This window comes from Phyllobates terribilis, unplaced genomic scaffold (genome assembly GCF_046119375.1).
Source record: "Phyllobates terribilis strain yellow unplaced genomic scaffold, ASM4611937v1 Scaffold_7__3_contigs__length_470593459, whole genome shotgun sequence".
Taxonomy (NCBI): Eukaryota; Metazoa; Chordata; class Amphibia; order Anura; family Dendrobatidae; genus Phyllobates; species Phyllobates terribilis.
In genome coordinates, this window is record NW_027362767.1 from 407120959 (window position 1) to 407140963 (window position 20005).

At 43.7% G+C, this 20005-nt stretch overlaps 1 protein-coding gene across 4 annotated transcripts; it reads right to left on the reverse strand.

Moving 5' to 3' along the window:
- Positions 1-3708: 3708 nt before the first annotated feature.
- GMFG (glia maturation factor gamma) lies at positions 3709-19983 on the reverse strand. 4 transcript variants are annotated; one of them, XM_073641700.1, is made up of 8 exons: positions 19669-19983; positions 10473-10565; positions 10331-10380; positions 10003-10052; positions 8423-8505; positions 6285-6452; positions 5559-5632; positions 3709-3852 (listed from the first exon to the last, which is right to left on the reverse strand). In XM_073641700.1, exons 1-8 carry the CDS (start codon positions 19739-19741, stop codon positions 3781-3783), a joined length of 663 nt encoding a protein of 220 aa, XP_073497801.1. In that variant the 5' UTR covers positions 19742-19983; the 3' UTR covers positions 3709-3780. The 4 variants fall into 4 exon arrangements, with proteins under 4 accessions (XP_073497801.1, XP_073497803.1, XP_073497802.1 ...); XM_073641702.1 differs by lacking the exon at positions 19669-19983 and adding an exon at positions 19123-19661; XM_073641701.1 differs by lacking the exon at positions 19669-19983 and adding an exon at positions 19123-19661 and having other exon boundaries at positions 10473-10569.
- Between the last annotated feature and the right edge of the window lie 22 nt (positions 19984-20005).

The window sequence follows — 20005 nt, forward strand, 5'->3', positions numbered from 1 at the left end:
AATGGAAAATCAGGGGCTCTGTAAAAACCAAACCACAGTCAGGTAGACCAACAAAAATTTCGGCCACAGCAGCCAGGAAAATTGTTCGGGATGCAAATAAAAACCCACAAATAACATCAGCTGAAATTCAGGACTCTCTGAAAACTAGCGGTGTGGCAGTTTCAAGATGCACAATAAGGAGGCACTTGAAGAAAAATGGGCTGCATGGTTGAGTCTCCAGAAGAAAGCCATTACTGCGCAAATGCCACAAAGTATCTCGCCTACAATATGTCAAACAGCACAGAGACAAGCCTCAAAGCTTCTGGAACAAGGTAATTTGGAGTGATGAGACCAAAATTGAGCTTTTTGGCCACAACCATAAACGTTACATTTAGAGAGAGGTCAACAAGGCCTATGATGAAAGGAACACCATTCCTACAGTAAAGCACGGAGGTGGATCGCTGATATTTTGGGGATATGTGAGCTACAAAGGCACAGGAAACTTGGTAAAAGTTGAAGGAAAGATGAATGCAGGACGTTATCAGCAAATACTGGAGGCAAATTTGCACTCATCAGCCCAGAATCTGCGCACTGGATGTACTTGGATGTTCCAACATGACAACAATCCAAAACACAAGGCCAAGTCGACCTGTCATTGGCTACAGCAGAACAAAGTGAAGGTTCTGGAGTGGCCATCTCAGTCTCCTGACCTCAATATCACTGACCTCTCTGGGGAGATCTCAAGCGTGCAGTTCATGCTAGACAGCCCAGGAATTTACAGGAACTGGAGGCTTTTTTCCATGAAGAATGAGCAGCTTTACCATCTGAGAAAATAAAGAACCTCATCCACAGCTACCACAAAACACTTCAAGCTGTCATTGATGTTAGAGGGGTCAATACACGGTATTAAGAACTGGGGTATGTGAACTTTTGATCAGGGTCATTTGGATGTTTTAGGTTGTCATTAAGAGTTAAAAAAAAGAAAACACAGTAGTTTGACAATAAATGGCTTCACCCAACCAATAACCATGAGGGGAGAAAAAGTTTTTTTTGTCATCACTCATATTCTCTGAAACAAGGCCAAGAAAGGAAAAATTCTGCAGGGGTATGTAAACTTTTGAGCACAACTGTATATACTCTATGTATACACATATATATATATGTATGTACATATATATATATATACACACACATACTGTATATGTATATATAAATATATAGTTTTTTTTATTTAGAATTTATATTTATATTTCACTTTGTTTTCACTTCATTTTTTACTTTTATAAAAAGGGGTGGTAGGATTTCAAATTTTATATTTGTTCGTTTTGTTTTTATACACGTTTTTTACCTATTTAATAGTCCCCCCTTAGGAGACTTGAACCTATGATCGCTCGATCGCCAATTCAGTACACTGCAATACTGTGAAAATAACAATCGCCTATGAGGCCCTGTCTCAGGCTTTATAAGAATTCTAACATGGCAGACTCGGGGGTCTCCAGAGCCGGCTCCATATAGTGATAGTGTCAGCAAGGGGTTAAATTTTATTTGACTTTTAGTTATATCCTATATCAAGGGGGTATTTTTTTTAATCATTTTTTGGAGTAAGAAGAAAGTTCAAACTCATCAGGGGGAAACTTGTTATCCTGCGTACGCCAAAAAAAGTGGCGATTTTGGTTTTGTAAATGTGACGCATTCTAATGCAGAGTGCCAGGTTTACTATATTGTGTGCCCCTTGTAACTGCATGGTACGCCAGCTCAAAGAGGGACAACATTTATTAAGGGGGAGAGATAAGAGAGAAGAGGGAAAAGAGGAGAGGAAAGAGAGAAGAGAAGAGGGAGAAGAGGAGATGAAAGAGAGAAGAGAGGAGAGAGAAGAGGAGAGGAAAGAGAAGAGGAGAGGAGAGGAAAAGAGAGAAGAGGAGAGGAAAGAGAGAAGAGGAGAGGAAAGAGAGAAGAGAAGAGGAAGAAGAGGAGAGGAAAGAGAGGAGAGGGAGGAGAGGAAAGAGGGAAGAGAAGAGGGAGAAGAGGAGAAGAAAGAGAGGAGGGAGAAGAGGAGAGGAAAGAGGAGAGGAAAGAGAAGAGGAAAGAGAGAAGAGGAGAGGAAAGAGAGAAGAGGAGAGGAAAGAGAGAAGAGGAGAGGAAAGAGAGAAGAGGAGAGGAAAGAGAGAAGAGGAAGAAGAGGAGAGGAAAGAGAGAAGAGGGAGAAGAGGAGAGGAAAGAGAGAAGAAAAGAGGGAGAAGAGGGGAGGAAAGAGAGAAGAGAAGAGGAAGAGGAGAGGAAAGAGAGAAGAGGGAGAAGAGGAGAGGAAAGAGAGAAGAAAAGAGGGAGAAGAGGGGAGGAAAGAGAGAAGAAAATAGGGAGAAGAGGAGAGGAAAGAGAAGAAAAAAGGGAGAAGAGGGGAAAAAAGAGAGAAGAGAAGAGTGGAGGAAAGAGAGAAGAGGGAGAAGAGGAGAGGAGAGGAAAGAGAGAAGAGGAGAGGAAGAAGAGGAGAGGAAAGTGAGAAGAGGGAGAAGAGGAGAGGAAAGAGAGAAGAGGAGAAGAAAGAGAGAAGAGAGGAGGGAGAAGAGGAGAAGAAAGAGAAGAGGAGAGGAAAGAGAAGAGGAGAGGAAAGAGAGAAGAGGAGAGGAAAGAGAGAAGAGGAGAGGAAAGAGAGAAGAGGAGAAGAAAGAGAGGAGGAGAGGAAAGAGAGAAGAGAAGAGGAAGAAGAGGAGAGGAAAGAGAGAAGAGGAGAGGAAAGAGAGAAGAAAAGAGGGAGAAGAGGGGAGGAAAGAGAAAAGAAAAGAGGGAGAAGAGGAGAGGAAAGAGAAGAAAAGAGGGAGAAGAGGGGAAGAAAGAGAGAAGAGTGGAGGAAAGAGAGAAGAGGAGAGGAAAGAGAGAAGAGGGGAAGAAAGAGAGAAGAGAAGAGTGGAGGAAAGAGAGAAGAGGGAGAAGAGGAGAGGAAAGAGAGAAGAGGGGAAGAAAGAGAGAAGAGAAAAGGGAGAAGAGTGGAGGAAATAGAGAAGAGAAGAGGGAGTAGAGGAGGGGAAAGAGAGAAGAGAGGAAAGAGAAGCGGAGAGGAAAGAGAGAAGAAGGAGGAGGAGAGGAAAAAGAAGAGGGAGAAGAGGAGAGGAAAGAGAGAAGAGAAGAGGGAGAAGAGGAGAGGAAAGAGAAAAGAGGGAGGAGAGGAGACAAAAAGGGAAGAGAAGAGGGAGAAGACAAGAGGAAAGAGAGAAGAGAGGAAAGAGAGGGATGAGAGGTAGTAAAGAGAGAGTAGAGAAGGGAGGAAAGAGAGGGAAGAGAGAAAAATAAGAGGAAGAGAGAAAAGAAAGGGAGAGGAGAGATAGAGAGAAGAAAGATAGATTTGGTTTTAATAATACTTTAAAACTATTGTGTGAGGTAGCATGTGATAGTATGTGAACCCCTGCAGATGTCCCCACCCTGCAGCACACGAGGATGGTGGCTTTGACCCCCTGTGTCTCCACATAATAACATAATTCCAGATTGATTTATGGAGACTAGTACGCGCTAGACCTCTAGAATAGGAGGCAGTTGAGCCCGGAGACATCGGGCCGCCCATTGGATAAGAAGCCTGGCATCGGCCCAGCGCAGCCTCAGCACCGCGGACCCGGCCTCAGGGCTGGAGACAATCCAATATCTCCCTGTGTGATGAGCGGATTGATCTCTGGTGTCTAGAAGGTCTCCTGCTCCTTCTTTCCTCCTTACCGCAGAGAACAGGTCAATACTCGGCCATAGCAGAGAGCTTGTGTTTATTAGTCAAAACCATTTGTGATCCGACACTAGAAACGTCAATTCGGGTCAATCTCAGCGGAAAAAACTCAGACGTTCCTTCAGCCATTCTTCTGTGAGGTCACTGGTGGTCCTGATCTCAAACACCTGCACAAGGTCACAAGGAAAGACGTTCAGGGTTATCATTTATGGGACCTAAAGGGCATTTACAACAAAAAGTAATGATTCATTGCCATGTTTCATCTCACAATCTGCATTAACCCCTTCATGACATGGTGATTCATGTTTTCTCCTCCCCTTCTTCCAAGAGTCATAACTTTTTATTTTAAGAGTTGTACTTTTGTGTGACACCATTCACTCTACCACATAATGTACTGGAAAACGAGGACAAAACTCCACGTGGGGAGAAATTTAGGAAAAAAAAAAGTGCAAATCCACAATTGTTTTTTGGGTTTTCTATTTACCATGTTGACAATATAGTAACAGGGGATATTTTACACTCGTACTTTCAGAAAACCCATATGTACATTAACACGAATAGACTGACTCTGACTCTGTCTGAGCATCTAATGAGCATGTGTAAAGGTCATTGTATAGGAGGAGGAGGAGGTGAGCTGTGACATCACCTATTGTGAATGGTGGATACTGTGTTATCTACTGTATATAGAGGTGTTATCAGTCATTGTACACGAGGAGGCGGAGGTGAGCTGTGACATCACCTATTGTGAATGGTGGATCCTGTGCTATCTACGCCATATAGAGGTGTTATCAGTCATTGTACAGGAGGAGGAGGAGGTGAGCTGTGACATCACCTATTGTGAATGGTGGATCCTGTGTTATCTACTGTATATAGAGGTGTTATCAGTCATTGTACAGGAGGAGGAGGTGAGCTGTGACTTCACCTATTGTGAATGGTGGATCCTGTGTTATCTGCTGTATATAGAGGTGTTATCAGTCATTGTACAGGAGGAGGAGGAGGTGAGCTGTGACATCACCTATTGTGAATGGTGGATCCTGTGTTATCTACTGTATATAGAGGTGTTATCAGTCATTGCACAGGAGGGGGAGGAGGTGAGCTGTGACATCACCTATTGTTAATGGTGGATCCTGTGTTATCTACTGTATATAGAGGTGTCATCAGTCATTGTACAGGAGGGGGAGGAGGTGAGCTGTGACATCACCTATAGTGAATGGTGGATCCTGTGTTATCTACTGTATATAGAGGTGTTATCAGTCATTGTACAGGAGGAGGAGGTGAGCTGTGACATCACCTATTGTTAATGGTGGATCCTGTGTTATCTACTGTATATAGAGGTGTCATCAGTCATTGTACAGGAGGGGGAGGAGGTGAGCTGTGACATCACCTATTGTGAATCTGTAAAGAACAGGAAGCATGAGTATAAAATAGCCCTAGTGGCCACTGCGAAAACTGCAAGATTTGCAATTTTTTTTCATACAGATTATGATATGAAAAAAAAAATACAAAAATTCTAAAAAAAATATAGAATTAACAAAAAATACATTTGGCCGTGCCCTTCAGGTATTTTCTGACAAAATAATTTCAGATGTCAGTCCATGTAATATAATGCACAGTGAAAGAAAATGAGCCTTATTGTAACTATTCTTGATATATCCCACACTGTGGCCTTTGGTGGTCTTGAGTTAGCAGTGTTACTTGCAGGACTGAGGTCCTAGGTGTGAACACAACCATGGTAGCAACTCTATGTTTTCCGCTCCACGTTTAAGGGTTTCTCCCTTGTACCCAGTGTCCTCACTCCCACGTGTCGATAAATAGTCACCCCCTAGAGGGCGCTCTCACATCTCGGATCAGCCCTTTCCTCCTGCCCACGTACCTTGGTGAGCTCAGCAATCTGCACCAGTCTGTTCTTGCTTCCGGCATACATCATTTGCTGCTCCGGTTTACACCCTGTAAGTAATACACGTCTTGTTAAAGGGACATGTAAAGCAATGGGGCATAGACATAGGTATCATATACACTATAAAACGTCATGAGAGATGTTCCTCTGGATGAATATCTGTTGATATACCACTTATCATGCTGAAGTGGTTAAACTGTACCTGTCCTATCACATAAAACCTGTAGAAAAGCATAGACATGCTGCCCTCATTCTCCAAAAGAAGGTAAAAGTGTTTTTGTTGCACATACCAGACTAATATGTTCTGTGACAATTCTCATGTCTTGTAACCTGCTATAGTCTCGTCTTCGTTAACATTCTACTAGCACTATAGGTGCCGGAACTTTGCTTCCCTTCATCCACTGTGCTTGCCATTGTCCAATGGATTGCCGCCATGAAATGAGAACCCATCTCTCTGTTCTGCTTAAGCAGGAGCAGAGTGTCAAAGACCCTCCTCCCACTTCCTGTAAAGAGACAAAGACCTGCCCCCACTTCCTGTGGAGAGACAAAGACCTGCCCCTTACTTCCTGTGGAGTGACAAAAGACTTGCCCTCACATCCTATAGAAACAATGGCCCACCTCCACCTCCTGTAGAGACAATGACATGCCCCCACTTTCTGTATAGAGAAAGAACCACCCCACTTCTTGTAGAAAGGCAATTACCTGCCACCACTTCCTGTAGAGAGGCAATGACCCGCCACCACTTCCTGTAGAGAGGCAATGACCCGCCACCACTTCCTGTAGAGAGACAATGACCCGCCACCACTTCCTGTAGAGAGACAATGACCCGCCACCACTTCCTGTAGAGAGACAATGACCCGCCACCACTTCCTGTAGAGAGACAATGACCTGCCACCACTTCCTGTAGAAAGACAATTACCCACCCCCCACTTCTTTGCTCTACTTGAGCAGGAGCAGAGTCAAAGACTTGCCTCCCACTTCCTGTAGAGAGACAATGACCCGCTAGAGAGACAATAACCAGCCCCAACTTCCTTTAGAGTGACAATGACCCGCCCCGACTTCCTGTAGAAAAACAATGATCCGCCCCCACTTCCAGTAGAGAGACAATGACCCACCCAACTTACTGTAGAGAGAAAGACCCGCCACCACTTCCAATAGAGAGACAATGACCAGCCCCACTTCCTATTGAGAGAAAGACCCGCCACACTTCCTGTAGAGAGACAATGACCCTCCCTCACTCCCTGTAGAGAGACAATGACCCGCTCTCACTCCCTGTAGAGAGACAATGACCCTCCCTCACTCCCTGTAGAGAGACAATGACCCTCCCTCACTCCCTGTAGAGAGACAATGACCCGCTCTCACTTCCTGTAGAGAGACAATGACCCGCTCTCACTTCCTGTAGAGAAACAATGATCCACCCTCAGGCCCTGTAGAGAGACAATGACCCACCCTCACAGCCTGTAGAAAGACAATGACCCGCCCCACTTCCTGTAGAGAGAAAGACCCGCCCTGACTTCCTGTAGAAACAATGACCCGCCCCACTTCCTGTAGAGAGACAATGATCCGCCACCACTTCCTGTAGAGAAATAATGACCCACCCTTACGCCCTGTAGAGACAAAGACCCGCCCTCACGCCCTGTAGAGCCAATGACCCGCCCTCACTTCCTGTAGACAGACAATGACCCGCCCTCACTTCCTCTAGACAGACAATGACCCGCCCTCACTTCCTGTAGACAGACAATGACACGCCCTCACTTCCTGTAGACAGACAATGACACGCCCTCACTTCCTGTAGACAGACAATGACACGCCCTCACTTCCTGTAGACAGACAATGACCCGCCCCACTTCCTGTAGACAGACAATGACCCGCCTTCACTTCCTGTAGAGATAATGACCCGCCCTCACTTCATGTAGACAGACAATGACCCGCCCTCACTTCCTGTAGACAGACAATGACCCGCCCCCTCACTTCCTCTAGACAGACAATGACACGTCCTAATTTCCTGTAGACAGACAATGACCTGCCCTCACTTCCTGTAGACAAAGCTCCTCCCCTATTCTCACTAGAGACAAAATCCCTCCCCCACGTCCAGTAACTCCTCCTGATGTCTCTGCTGTTACACTGTGACTATAGGCCCTCAGCACATTACACGGGTTAAACATCATTTTTAAATAAAGAGATTTGCAGATAGACACACAGATAACGCTGAACATTCCCAGACCCTGCAGAGTCTCCGCAGCCACAGACACTGGCGCTGAGTTATTGCCGGCAAGCGCAGGATCAATCGTAAACGCTTCCATAAATTTGTCACACTTCCCACTTTAGAGAAAATCTAATGGCAGCTCCGGCAATATTTCTGCTCAGAGAATGTGCTTCAAGAATTTATACCCAATGGAGCCCATTTACTTAAGACCGGCATTTCATATGCCTTAAAGGGGTAGCGCGGATTCGTTCACCTCCGCATCTGGGTATAACTGGTAGGACGCCCGCGCAATCAGCAGGTATGTCAGCAGAGGGCAACAAGGTGCACAGGAAAAAAGCTTCTCCATTCCTGTGCGCCACACTGAGGCATGATGGGAGTCAAAAATAAAAACGTAAAAATAAAAAAAAAATCTGTTACAACAATCTAAAAAGTTTTCTCTGAAAGAAAACTCTCTGGCGGCCACTACAGGTGAAAGGTGGTACTGCATGGTGCTCACTGAAACGACCACGTGGTCATGTAATACTGTGGCCTCCACTACATGGTCGGCTCCCACCCACACCTGACTGCAAATTTAAAAAATAGGTGTCCACTTTTGTATTTCCTCCATTATATCAATATTTTAATGTTCACTTACCTACTGGGCTGGAGAATATCATACACAGCGGGTAAGAGATCCGCCCGTCATCGTGCGCGTACCTATAGCTGTACACCAGGAACGTGGCCGAAGGTCAAGGAAATCACATGCATTGTACAGAATAATTAGATAGAATTAATGGTGTATTCCCATCTCCAAGATCCTATCCCAATATGTAGTAGGTATAATAATAATAATATCAGCAAATACCTCCAATTAGAAATGTAGTACAGTTCTTCTGATTCTCTATGTCACCTTACCTCATGTACAGAGCATTGCAGTAGCTTAGGTATCCATGGTTACAAACACTCATATAGTGATAGTTAGCTGTTAGTGGTCGTATAGTGATAGTTGGCTGTATTGTTCAACATCTTTATCAATGATTTAGATGAAGGAATTGAGGGTAAACTGATTAAATTTGCTGATGACACAAAGCTAGGAGGGATAGCTAATACTAGAGAAGAGAGAGAGAGGATTCAAAAAGACCTAAATAAACTGGAGCAATGGGCAGCAACCAACAGAATGGTTTTTAACAGGGAAAAATGAAAAGTACTACATCTGGGCAATAAAAATGAAAAAAGCATATACAGAATGGGAGGAATAGAGCTAAGCAACAGTACATGTGAAAAAGACTTAGGTATACTAATAGATCATAGACTGAACATGAGTCAACAGTGTGATGCAGCAGCAAAAAAGGCAAATACAATTCTGGGATGTATTAACAGAAGCATACAGTCTAGATCACGTGAAGTCATTATCGGTCTTTACTCCTCTTTGGTCAGACCTCATCTGGAATACTGTGTACAGTTTTGGGCACCACATTTTAAAAAAGACATAGACAAACTGGAGCAAGTTCAGAGAAGAGCGACCAGAATGGTGACTGGTCTGCAAACCATGTCCTATGAGGAACGGTTGCAGGATTTGGGAATGTTTAGCTTGCAAAAAAGAAGACTGAGAGGAGACTTGATAGCTGTCTACAAATATGTCAAGGGCTGTCACATTGTAGAAGGATCATCTTTATTCTCATTTGCACAGGGAAAGACTAGAAGCAATGGGATGAAACTAAATGGGAGGAGACACAGATTAGATATTAGAAAAAACTTTTTGACAGTTAGGGTGATTAATGAGTGGAACAGGCTGCCACGAGAGGTGGTGAGTTCCCCTTCAATGGACGTCTTCAAACAGAGGCTGGACAGACATCTATCTGAGATGATCTAGTGAATCCTGCTTTGAGCAGGGGGTTGGACCAGATGACCCAGGAGGTCCCTTCCAACTCTACCATTCTATGATTCTATGATTCTATGTAACCATGGATACAAAAGCTACGGCAATGCCCTGCACATGGGGCAAGCAATATAGCGAATCAGGAGAACTATACTACATTTCTAATTGGAGGTATTTGCTAATATTATTATTATTACACCTACTACATATTGGGATAGGATCTTGGAGATGGGAATATCCCTTTAAATAGATAATAGACAGGTAGATAGATAGACTGTACAGAATTAGAGGAGAATGGACAGTAACTATCTATATTAAATTTTTTCCTTTGTAATGAAGATGATTTGTCCGGATATCGAGGCTGACGCTCCGGGAGCTCGTTCTGTAGATCATCGGGGGAAATGTCCTGAAACAGATAATTCTGAGTTTAGTAACTGGAATCAGCCTGAGGGTCGGGGCTGTACCTGGCTGCTCCTCCAGACCCTGCACAGACATGCACACTCCTCATCTGACCCCCATACACACAGAGGCTCTATATAGAGAGAGGGCATTAAGCCACTGCCATTCACCTCTGGCGGCAACTTTTTACCCAGGACACAGGCCACCAGGGCATGCTGGGAGTTGTAGCTGAGCCACATTTCGGAGACCTGTACTCCAGGTAAACACATTTTTGGGATGACTCACCTCGAATTCCTCCTCCAGGACCACCAGCTGCTTCTCTTTGTCGATCTTCACTAAGAAAGAGACAAGAATGATGAGCTCTGGTCTTCCGGTAACATACCACCCCGAGGAACGTCCCGCACGATCCTCACAGCCGATCACTCACTCAGGATGGCGGCATTATTGGTCTCCTTCCTGAAGCGGAACTTCCTCAGCTTCTCTCTGAGATCAGGGTCCACGTCACACACCACCAGCGAGTCTGACTGACGACAGAAGTTTTTATTTACTTTTTTCACGTCCCATTTGGACGTTCCTCAAAGCTATGTTCACACTTGTTTGATTTTACAAAGACTTCATTCAGGATTCCACACCGAAATCAGCATGAAATTCACATTTTTCTCTATAAAACTCCTTCACCGACATCAGAATGACAATCATGTGGATCATCGGCAGCGCAAACTACAGATCCGAGGCAGAAATGCGGGGGTCTCCATCTTCCATGTTGCTCAGTCACCCAGTCATACCCCAACCTTTTCTTTTTCTTTTATCAAGGTTCATAATGTACTTAAAGGTGACCTTTCACCACATCAAAAAATGACCAGGTTTTGCTCTTATTCTATTCCTGCTTCTCCCCTGAGTAATCCAGTTTTATTAAAATCCGCCATACGGTCCCAGAGTTATGAACCTTTATATTTAGTGCTCATTTTTATGATTTTTACCAGGGGGGCGTGTCTCACAGCGTAATTATGCAAATAATACTAAAGACACGCCCCAGAGGAGCCTGTGAGCCACGCCCCTTGGTGAAGACCATAAAAATTAGCACTAAATATAAAGGCCCATATCTCTGGAACCGTATGGCGGATTTTAATAAAACAAAAAACTAAATAATCAGGGGAGCAAAGAGGATAAAATAAGAGAAAAAACTGATCACTTTTGAGCTGGTGTACAGTGTCCATTTTAGGACATGATCAGATATCAAAATCAAACATCAGAATGATGTCAGTTTGAGGCTAAATACCCTGTCTGAGAACTGATTCTGACGAGTGATTTTCACGAGTGATTTTGACGAGTGATTCTGACGAGTGACTCTGACGAGTGACTTTTACAGCTGTAATAATAATAAAAAAAAAAAAAAAGTAACTGTTCGCTGATGGGAGTTGAACCCAAAATTCTGTGTGTCAAAACCAGTGCACTAACCACTGAGCTATAAACTCAGTTGTAAAGATCTAGGAGTTCTATTTGGTTATATGATTTTCATTGCAAACTTGTCTAAAACTTATTGGGACTTATGCACAGACTGCAAGCAAGCCAAATTCAAATGATGTGTGATTTTGACGTGTGAGTCTGATGTGTGACTTTCTTCAAACATCAGAATCACAATGACTTTTAGTCACTCTGAGTATTTTCATGGTTGATCTCATAACACAAGAAAAGCAGCCCATTAGTATCACTTGACTGGATAGCGTAATGGTAAGGCATCAGCCTCTGAAACTACAATGTTAAGAGTTCAAATCCTGGTAGAAATAAGAATTATTATTATTTTTTAATCTTTTTTTAATTATTCCTATTTAGCACACAAACTACAGGGGTGTTTTACTTTTAATATCTGACACTCTGATTGTCATCCTGATGTGTTAAGAGTTTCAGACATGCTGTCTATTTGCATGGTAAATTACACAGCCAAAGTAAATTGGTAAGTTTACTACATATCTATTTCCAAGTGACTTTATATTTGCATAATTTCTTAAAGGGGTCTAATGATAAAATGTCTTTATTGTAAATTTGTATTTCCATCCACCCAAGTACTGGCTGCAAACTCCCAATTTACTTTGGCTGTGTAATTTACCATGCAAATAGACAGCGTGTCTGAAACTCTTAACACATCAGGATGACAATCAGAGTGTCAGATATTAAAAGTAAAACACCCCTGTAGTTTGTGTGCTTAATAGCCATAATAAAAAAAAAAATCTTATTCCTATCCTGATTTGAACTCTAATACTGCAGTTTCAGAGGCTGATGTTTTACCATTGTGCTATCCAGGCAAGAGATACTAACTGACAGCTTTTCTTGTGTTATGAGATCAACCATGAAAATACTCAGGGTAACTAAAAGTCACTGTGATTCTGATGTTTGAAGAAAGTCACACATCAGAATCAAACATCATTTGAATTTGGCTTGCTTGCAGTCTGTGCATAAGTCCCAATGAGTAATGGACAAGTTTATACTGAAAATCATATAACCAAATAGAACTCCTAGCTTTAACTGAGTTGCTCAGTTAGTTAGTGCACTGTCTTTGGGACACAGAATTTTGGGTTTAAGTCCCATCAGCGAACAGTTACTTTTATTTTATTTTTTTTATTATTATTACAGTTGTAAAAGTCACCTGTCAAAGTCACTTGTCAGAATCACTCGTCAGAATCACTCATCAGAATCAGTTCTCAGACAGGGTATTTAGCCTCAAACTGACATCATTCTGATGTTTGATTTTGATATCTGATCATGTCCTAAAATGGACACTGAACTGGTGACAGCAGCCATTTATGGTAGCACAGTGCCATACATTCTGTAGTGGCCATTACTGGGAACTACAGCTTAGCTCCCACTCACTTCAATAGGAATTGAGCTGCAGTACCTGAGATCCACCACTACACAGTGAACGGAGCTGTTCACATCCAGAGCAGATTTTAGCTGATCGGTGGGAGCGCGGTCTTGGGAAAAAACCCTGTAATTAAACTGAGCAATCTCGGAATAAGATGTCACCTATGTGAATAGTATAAGCTGTGATGTACCAGACCATGTGGCCCCGCTTAGTGTTAGTCTTCATTTGTGTGAGCCATTGAATGCTCACTGTCTCTTTAATTAACTCCAAATATCTGTAAACCGAGGCTGTGAAACTAGCAACAGAATGGATAAGCCGGAGGGAGGCGAAGTGCGAACACGTTCATCTGAGCTTAACACTTCACCACCAGGATCAGCAGCGACACGAGATGCAACATATATACCTGTGTATATATATTCATGAACTTGCAGTCACATAGATGGACTGAAAGCTTTTAGCAGATCGGACGGCCCCTTTAAGGTTAGGTATCCACTATTCTCACTTTCCTGTAGGTAAGGTTTAATATATAATGATCCTTTAAATTCTTGACCAGTCCCCCCTCTGCTGTCACCGATGTCCCAGAGGCTGCATTTTGCCATCCTGAGCTGAACTCATCATTGTTTTCCATCCATAGGCCCCTGAGATCCCAAATATTCAGCCTCTATGGTACTAGGAATTTGGCTCATATGAAATATCAATATGCATGAAATTATTATTCACTGGTATATATTATAATGTGAGCAGAGAACCTGAGCTGCCAAAAAATAAAACCAACGGGATCATTAGATAGCTGACAGATCTGCCAACAAAGCTCTAATATGGGCATCCACAGCTGAAATTGCAATGCAGGAAGCCAGCTGCTGTTATAGTATACCTCCTCTAGGTGGCAGTATTGCACCATCCTGATAGTCATGGGGTGCACAGACGGAAATGAGTGAGGACGACCCATAACATTTCACGCATTCTCAGGATTATGAGTATGCACATTTTCGAGATGCCACGGTACCTATAATGCACTACTGAGACGCTCGCTAAAACTATATATAATAATGCCAGCGCAGAGCTCAGTGACATGTCCAATACGCAGTATCATCCAGAGCTGTATATCATGCTGCATTACCATATTCCAATCTGTGGTGTTCGATTTTCTCAGGATGCTTTTTAAAGTAAGCCCTAAGACGTCCTCACCATCTTAAGTGCAGTAATTTTGTCTCCATATTCCATACTCCAATGACTGACTGAAATATGAGTGGGCGAAGCGATAGTATACTGTAAATACACGGGTTTATAACTTGAGTAACAAGACCAGGAAACCAGGCTGAAGCCCCATGAGATATCATGTTTGGCACCCATTTGGTTTTAAAATGACATTTAGATGAAACACAAAATGAATCATGTGCCAAGATGTATTGAAATTGACAGAAAGACTGTCAAGGTGGAGGAAGAGCAGCTGAAGACTTTGCCAGCAGGCTACATTGAGTGTTGCAGTTGTCAGCCTACTGTTGTGTGTACAAATGGACTATTTCTGCTGAACTGAAGCCATGAAGTTAATTGCTTCATGTAAGATGGTCTAATTAATCATGGTTGCTAATAGCACTGTTACATGTGTTGTATAGGTCAGTGCTCGTTAAATATCTTATGTTAGTACCAAAGAGATATGGGCACCATACTTATTGCCGGGAACACGTAGGAGTCCAGGAGGCGTCACATACTTCCCTTCAGACTGATCGCTCTTCTTTGAATTTAGTAGAAACCTTAACAAAGGAGTCTACAACACCACCTCAAATCCTCATGAGGTTATCTCTACTCCCATGGTGAATCCCTCAAGTGGAAACAATACATATAAGGGCCACTTTGGGGCAGTTCAAGATTTTCATGTCTTTTGTGGGGATTGCTCGGCAGGTGGTGAGCTCCTTTTAAATAATGATGTAATGGTCATTGGTGGTACGGTCGTTTCCCACACGGGTAGAGGACATACACAAATGAAAGTTCAACAACTTTAACCACAGGGAAGCAACAAATCTGATAGTTATATAGTAGTTCATGAGGTAATTAGCTTGAAGGTTACACAATAGTACATGTCACAAGGTGCTTGATGGTGAAACCGTCTTAGCAGAAGTAGTCACGACAATTGTATATCTTTATATAGCCTGCTTGCAATGTCTTCAGCTGCTCCTCCTCCACGTTGACACAGTCTTTGTATCACTCTCAATGCATATTTTCACACACTCAGTGCTGGTCATAGCCCTGCTCTTGCTCACCTGTTGGCAGCAGTGTCCTGCAGTAACACTTATCTGGCAGCTTAAACTCTTTTGCTTTCTACATTCAGAGTCGTCGACAATCAGTCTCTCTCTCTTTCCAACAGTGGTACTCTCATGCAAATGAACTGGACCCCTTCACTTGGTACAAAATTGCTGACTGCAGCTCAGGCTGGAATGTTGTACATGCTCCTTAGTGACCCTTACTAAACGCTCGGACGAGTACAGCTCACACCCACTTGCTAGCTAGCTAAAGTGAAGGCTTTCTTGTGACTGGCTCCACTGCTGTATATCTATCCGTTAAGGACAGGTGTGAAAGCACTTATGACTGACTAGCACACTGCCTTTTCCATGTTGTCAGTACGATTTTCTTAAAGGGTATGGGTCATAACAATCGCTCCTAATGCGTGACACCTGAGACTTTGCCACCACTACTCAGTGGCATCCAACAAGTGCTCTTTAATCTTTACAATAAATATGTCTACTATCGGCACCTTCTACTGGTGGCTTCATATTACCGGAATAGTATCATTTATCTACACTGTGCTGCATTTACAATGATATATTTAGCTGGAGGCAACAAATGACTTTGCAGCTGATCAGATGGAGAGTGTAGCACAAGTTTTACTCTCTGACTTGTCACCATCAGACTGTCAGTGCAGCAGATTACAAAAGCCTGATGTATGCAATCCACGACCACAGCTCCGATATTGCATCATCTGTGTTCTCTGGGTGCAATATTCCACCTGCAACATATAAATTGCCAACTGAGCAATCTTTTTGTTCTTTTGCTCATAAAGTCTCTTTAGTTAGGATTGGATCATGTCAATGATTGAAGCAGGGATTGGAGAAATAGGTGTAATGGTGGTCCCTGGTCTGTAATTAGAGGTGGGGAAAAACTTGTCTGTAAACTCATTTTCCTGCTTTTTGTGACTCTGTAGCCACCACTAGGGGGAGTCCATTGAATACATGTAAATACAACTCCCATTGAGTTCCAATACTAGCTGTACAGAACTATATGCAGTGCGCTCCCTCTAGTGGTGGCTGTATAAATCCATATACAGTGAGCTCCCTCTAGTGGTGGCTGTATAAATCCATATACAGCGAACTTCCTCTAGTGGTGGCTGCATAAATATGTATGCAGTGAGTGCCCCCTAGTGGTGGGTGTATAAATCCATATGTAGTGAGCTCCCCCTAGTGGTGGCTGCATAAATCCATATGTAGTGAGCTCGCCCTAGTGGTGGCTGTATAAATCCATATGTAGTGAGCTCCCCCTAGTGGTGGTTGTATAAATCCATATGTAGTGAGCTCCCCCTAGTGGGGGTTGCATAAATCCATATGTAGTGAGCTCCCCCTAGAGGGGGCTGTATAAATCCATATGTAGTGAGCTCCCCCTAGCGGTAGCTGTATAAATCCATATGTATTGAGCGTCTCTAGTGGTAGCTGTATAAATCCATATACAGTGAGCTCCCCCTAGTGGTGGCTGTATAAATCCATATACAGTGAGCTCCCCCTAGTGGTGGCTGTATAAATCCATATGTAGTGAGCTCCCCCTAGTGGGGGTTGCATAAATCCATATGTAGTGAGCTCCCCCTAGTGGTGGCTGTATAAATCCATATGTAGTGAGCTCCCCCTAGTGGTGGCTGTATAAATCCATATGTATTGAGCGCCTCTAGTGGTAGCTGTATAAATCCATATACAGTGAGCTCCCCCTAGTGGTGGGTGTATAAATCTGTATGCATGAGCTCCCCCTAGTGGTGGCTGTATAACTCCATATACAGTGAGCGCCCCCTAGTGGTGGCTACAGGTAGACATATTCTAGCTTACTGTGTTCAGACTAAAAAACTGACTCCTTCATGCAGTACAGATGTAATATGAAAATAATCAGCCAAAGTCAAGTGTGCTGATTAACTATTGTTTCCATGGACGGCTCTGACTAAGGTAGGGATCGCTCATCACACCACTCAGTGTTATACATATAAGGTAGGGATCGCTCATCACACCACTCAGTGTTATACATATAAGGTAGGGATCGTTCATCACACCGCTCAGTGTTATACATATAAGGTAGGGATCATTCATCACACCGCTCAGTGTTCTCAGTGTTATACAGATAAGGTAGAGATCGCTCATCACACCGCTCAGTGTTATACATATAAGGTAGGGATCGTTCATCACACCGCTCAGTGTTATACATATAAGGTAGGGATCGCTCATCACACCACTCAGTGTTATACATATAAGGTAGGGATCGCTCATCACACCACTAAGTGTTATACATATAAGGTAGGGATCGTTCATCACACCGCTCAGTGTTATACATATAAGGTAGGGATCATTCATCACACCGCTCAGTGTTCTCAGTGTTATACAGATAAGGTAGAGATCGCTCATCACACCGCTCAGTGTTATACATATAAGGTAGGGATCGTTCATCACACCGCTCAGTGTTATACATATAAGGTAGGGATCGCTCATCACACCGCTCAGTGTTATACATATAAGGTAGGGATCATTCATCACACCGCTCAGTGTTCTCAGTGTTATACATATAAGGTAGAGATTGCTCATCACACCGCTCAGTGTTATACATATAAGGTAGAGATCGTTCATCACACCGCTCAGTGTTATACATATAAGGTAGGGATCGTTCATCACACCGCTCAGTGTTATACATATAAGGTAGGGATCGTTCATCACACCGCTCAGTGTTATACATATAAGGTAGGGATCGCTCATCACACCGCTCAGTGTTATACATATAAGGTAGGGATCGCTCATCACACCGCTCAGTGTTATACATATAAGGTAGGGATCGCTCATCACACCGCTCAGTGTTATACATATAAGGTAGGGATCGCTCATCACACCGCTCAATGTTATACATATAAGGTAGGGATCGCTCATCACACCGCTCAGTGATATACATATAAGGTAGGGATCATTCATCACACCGCTGTGTTATACATATAAGGTAGGGATCACTCATCCCAACGCTCAGTGTTATACATATAAGGTAGGGATCATTCATCCCACCGCTCAGTGTTATACATATAAGGTAGGGATCGATCATCACACCGCTCAGTGTTATACATATAAGGTAGGGATCGCTCATCACACCGCTCAGTCTTATACATATAAGGTAGGGATTGCTCATCACACCGCTCAGTGTTATACATATAAGGTAGGGATCGCTCATCACACCGCTCAGTGTTATACATATAAGGTAGGGATTGCTCATCACACCGCTCAGTGTTATACATATAAGGTAGGGATCGCTCATCACACCGCTCAGTCTTATACATATAAGGTAGGGATTGCTCATCACACCGCTCAGTGTTATACATATAAGGTAGGGATCATTCATCACACCGCTCAGTGTTATACATATAAGGTAGGGATCGCTCATCACACACCGCTCAGTGTTATACATATAAGGTAGGGATCGCTCATCACACCGCTCAGTGTTATACATATAAGGTAGGGATCGCTCATCACACCGCTCAGTGTTATACATATAAGGTAGGGATCGCTCATCACACCGCTCAGTGTTATACATATAAGGTAGGGATCGCTCATCACACCGCTCAGTGTTATATATATAAGGTAGGGATCGCTCATCACACCGCTCAGTGTTATATATATAAGGTAGGGATCGCTCATCAGATTTTGTAAAGCGGCTTATTACCTGCAATGAATTAAGACAAAATCCTTGATCTTACAGAAGATATCAGACAATTGCTCAAATAACAATTCCCCCTTATGGTATTTTTTGGAAGACACTGCCCCCAATCATCAGTATGACTGTTCTGCCATAACTAGGGGGCAGCAGGGAGCAGGGGAGGTCAGTGACCCCGACTCCTATACCACTGATTAGGGAATCACCAGGAAGCAGTTTTCCAGCATATTGTGCAGACCGAGGCTGTTGCCTGCAGACGAGGTGCGGAGCTGCTGCTTACCATCCTGCGCCCGGGGCGTCTCCTCTGTCACCAGGTTCCTGTCTTCTGATTCTGTACCCCTGACCTGGATGACAGCAGGATGTGGGGGGCAGGAGGAGGAGGGTGGGGGGTTGCGCAGCGCTGTCCTCACCACATCCTGTGATCACACTCAGCACCACTTCTGACATTTTGCCGAGGCAGAAAAAAAAATGCAAACTTCACTTTTCACAATTGGCAGATAAATAACTTGTCTGCCTCTGTTCACACCCAAAGCTGAATGCAGAATCCAAGAGCAGAGCATTGTGGGGGCTGTCACCCCACTGACAACAGGGAGGGGATAAATGATGTCTGTTACCAATGGCAACAGTGGAATCTACAGCAGGGAAGTTACACCGGTCAATATGAAAAACGTATGGCAATTTTCCTTTTCACCACTAGATGGCAGCAGAGTGCACTTTTTTTTCAGAATTCTCACTTTCCAGCCTGCTGTGAATAATTTCTTTAAAAAAAATTAAATAAAAATTAAAAAAAATGGTGTCGTAGCTAGAAACTAAAAAGCTGCAGTACCAGACGCGGCCGACAGGAAAGCGTGCAGAGTGCAGGGGAGACTTCGCCCTTGTACAGAGCGGTGAGCCGGCATCGTCCTGGCGCTGAGGGGTTAACTGCAAAACTTTTCCCCACTATTTTTAACCTCTTAGAGGACTTGAACCCGCAGTCATGATATCGCCTGTGATACACAGCAATACCCCGGCTGTGATGGCGGCTCAACAGCGCCCCGCGGTGGCCCCTCCGCCCCCCGCATCCTCCACGCTTGGCCGCCCCAGTCCTCACACTCCGCACAACTCTCCGCAGTCACTTTTAGGCCACGCCCCCTGCATTGTTCTACTTCCGTCACTCAAAAATG

What these genes read in the sequence shown, in the direction of transcription:
- GMFG (XM_073641700.1), bottom strand. Translation starts at nt 19,741, where the DNA reads ATGCCGGCTCACCGCTCTGTACAAGGGCGAAGTCTCCCCTGCACTCTG. An exon ending in TCCTGGAGGAGGAATTCGAG is followed by an intron (nt 10,053 to 10,330) that starts GTGAGTCATCCC and finishes TATCTGTTTCAG; the next exon opens with GACATTTCCCCCGATGATCT. An exon ending in AGATTGCTGAGCTCACCAAG is followed by an intron (nt 3,853 to 5,558) that starts GTACGTGGGCAG and finishes GACCTTGTGCAG; the next exon opens with GTGTTTGAGATCAGGACCAC.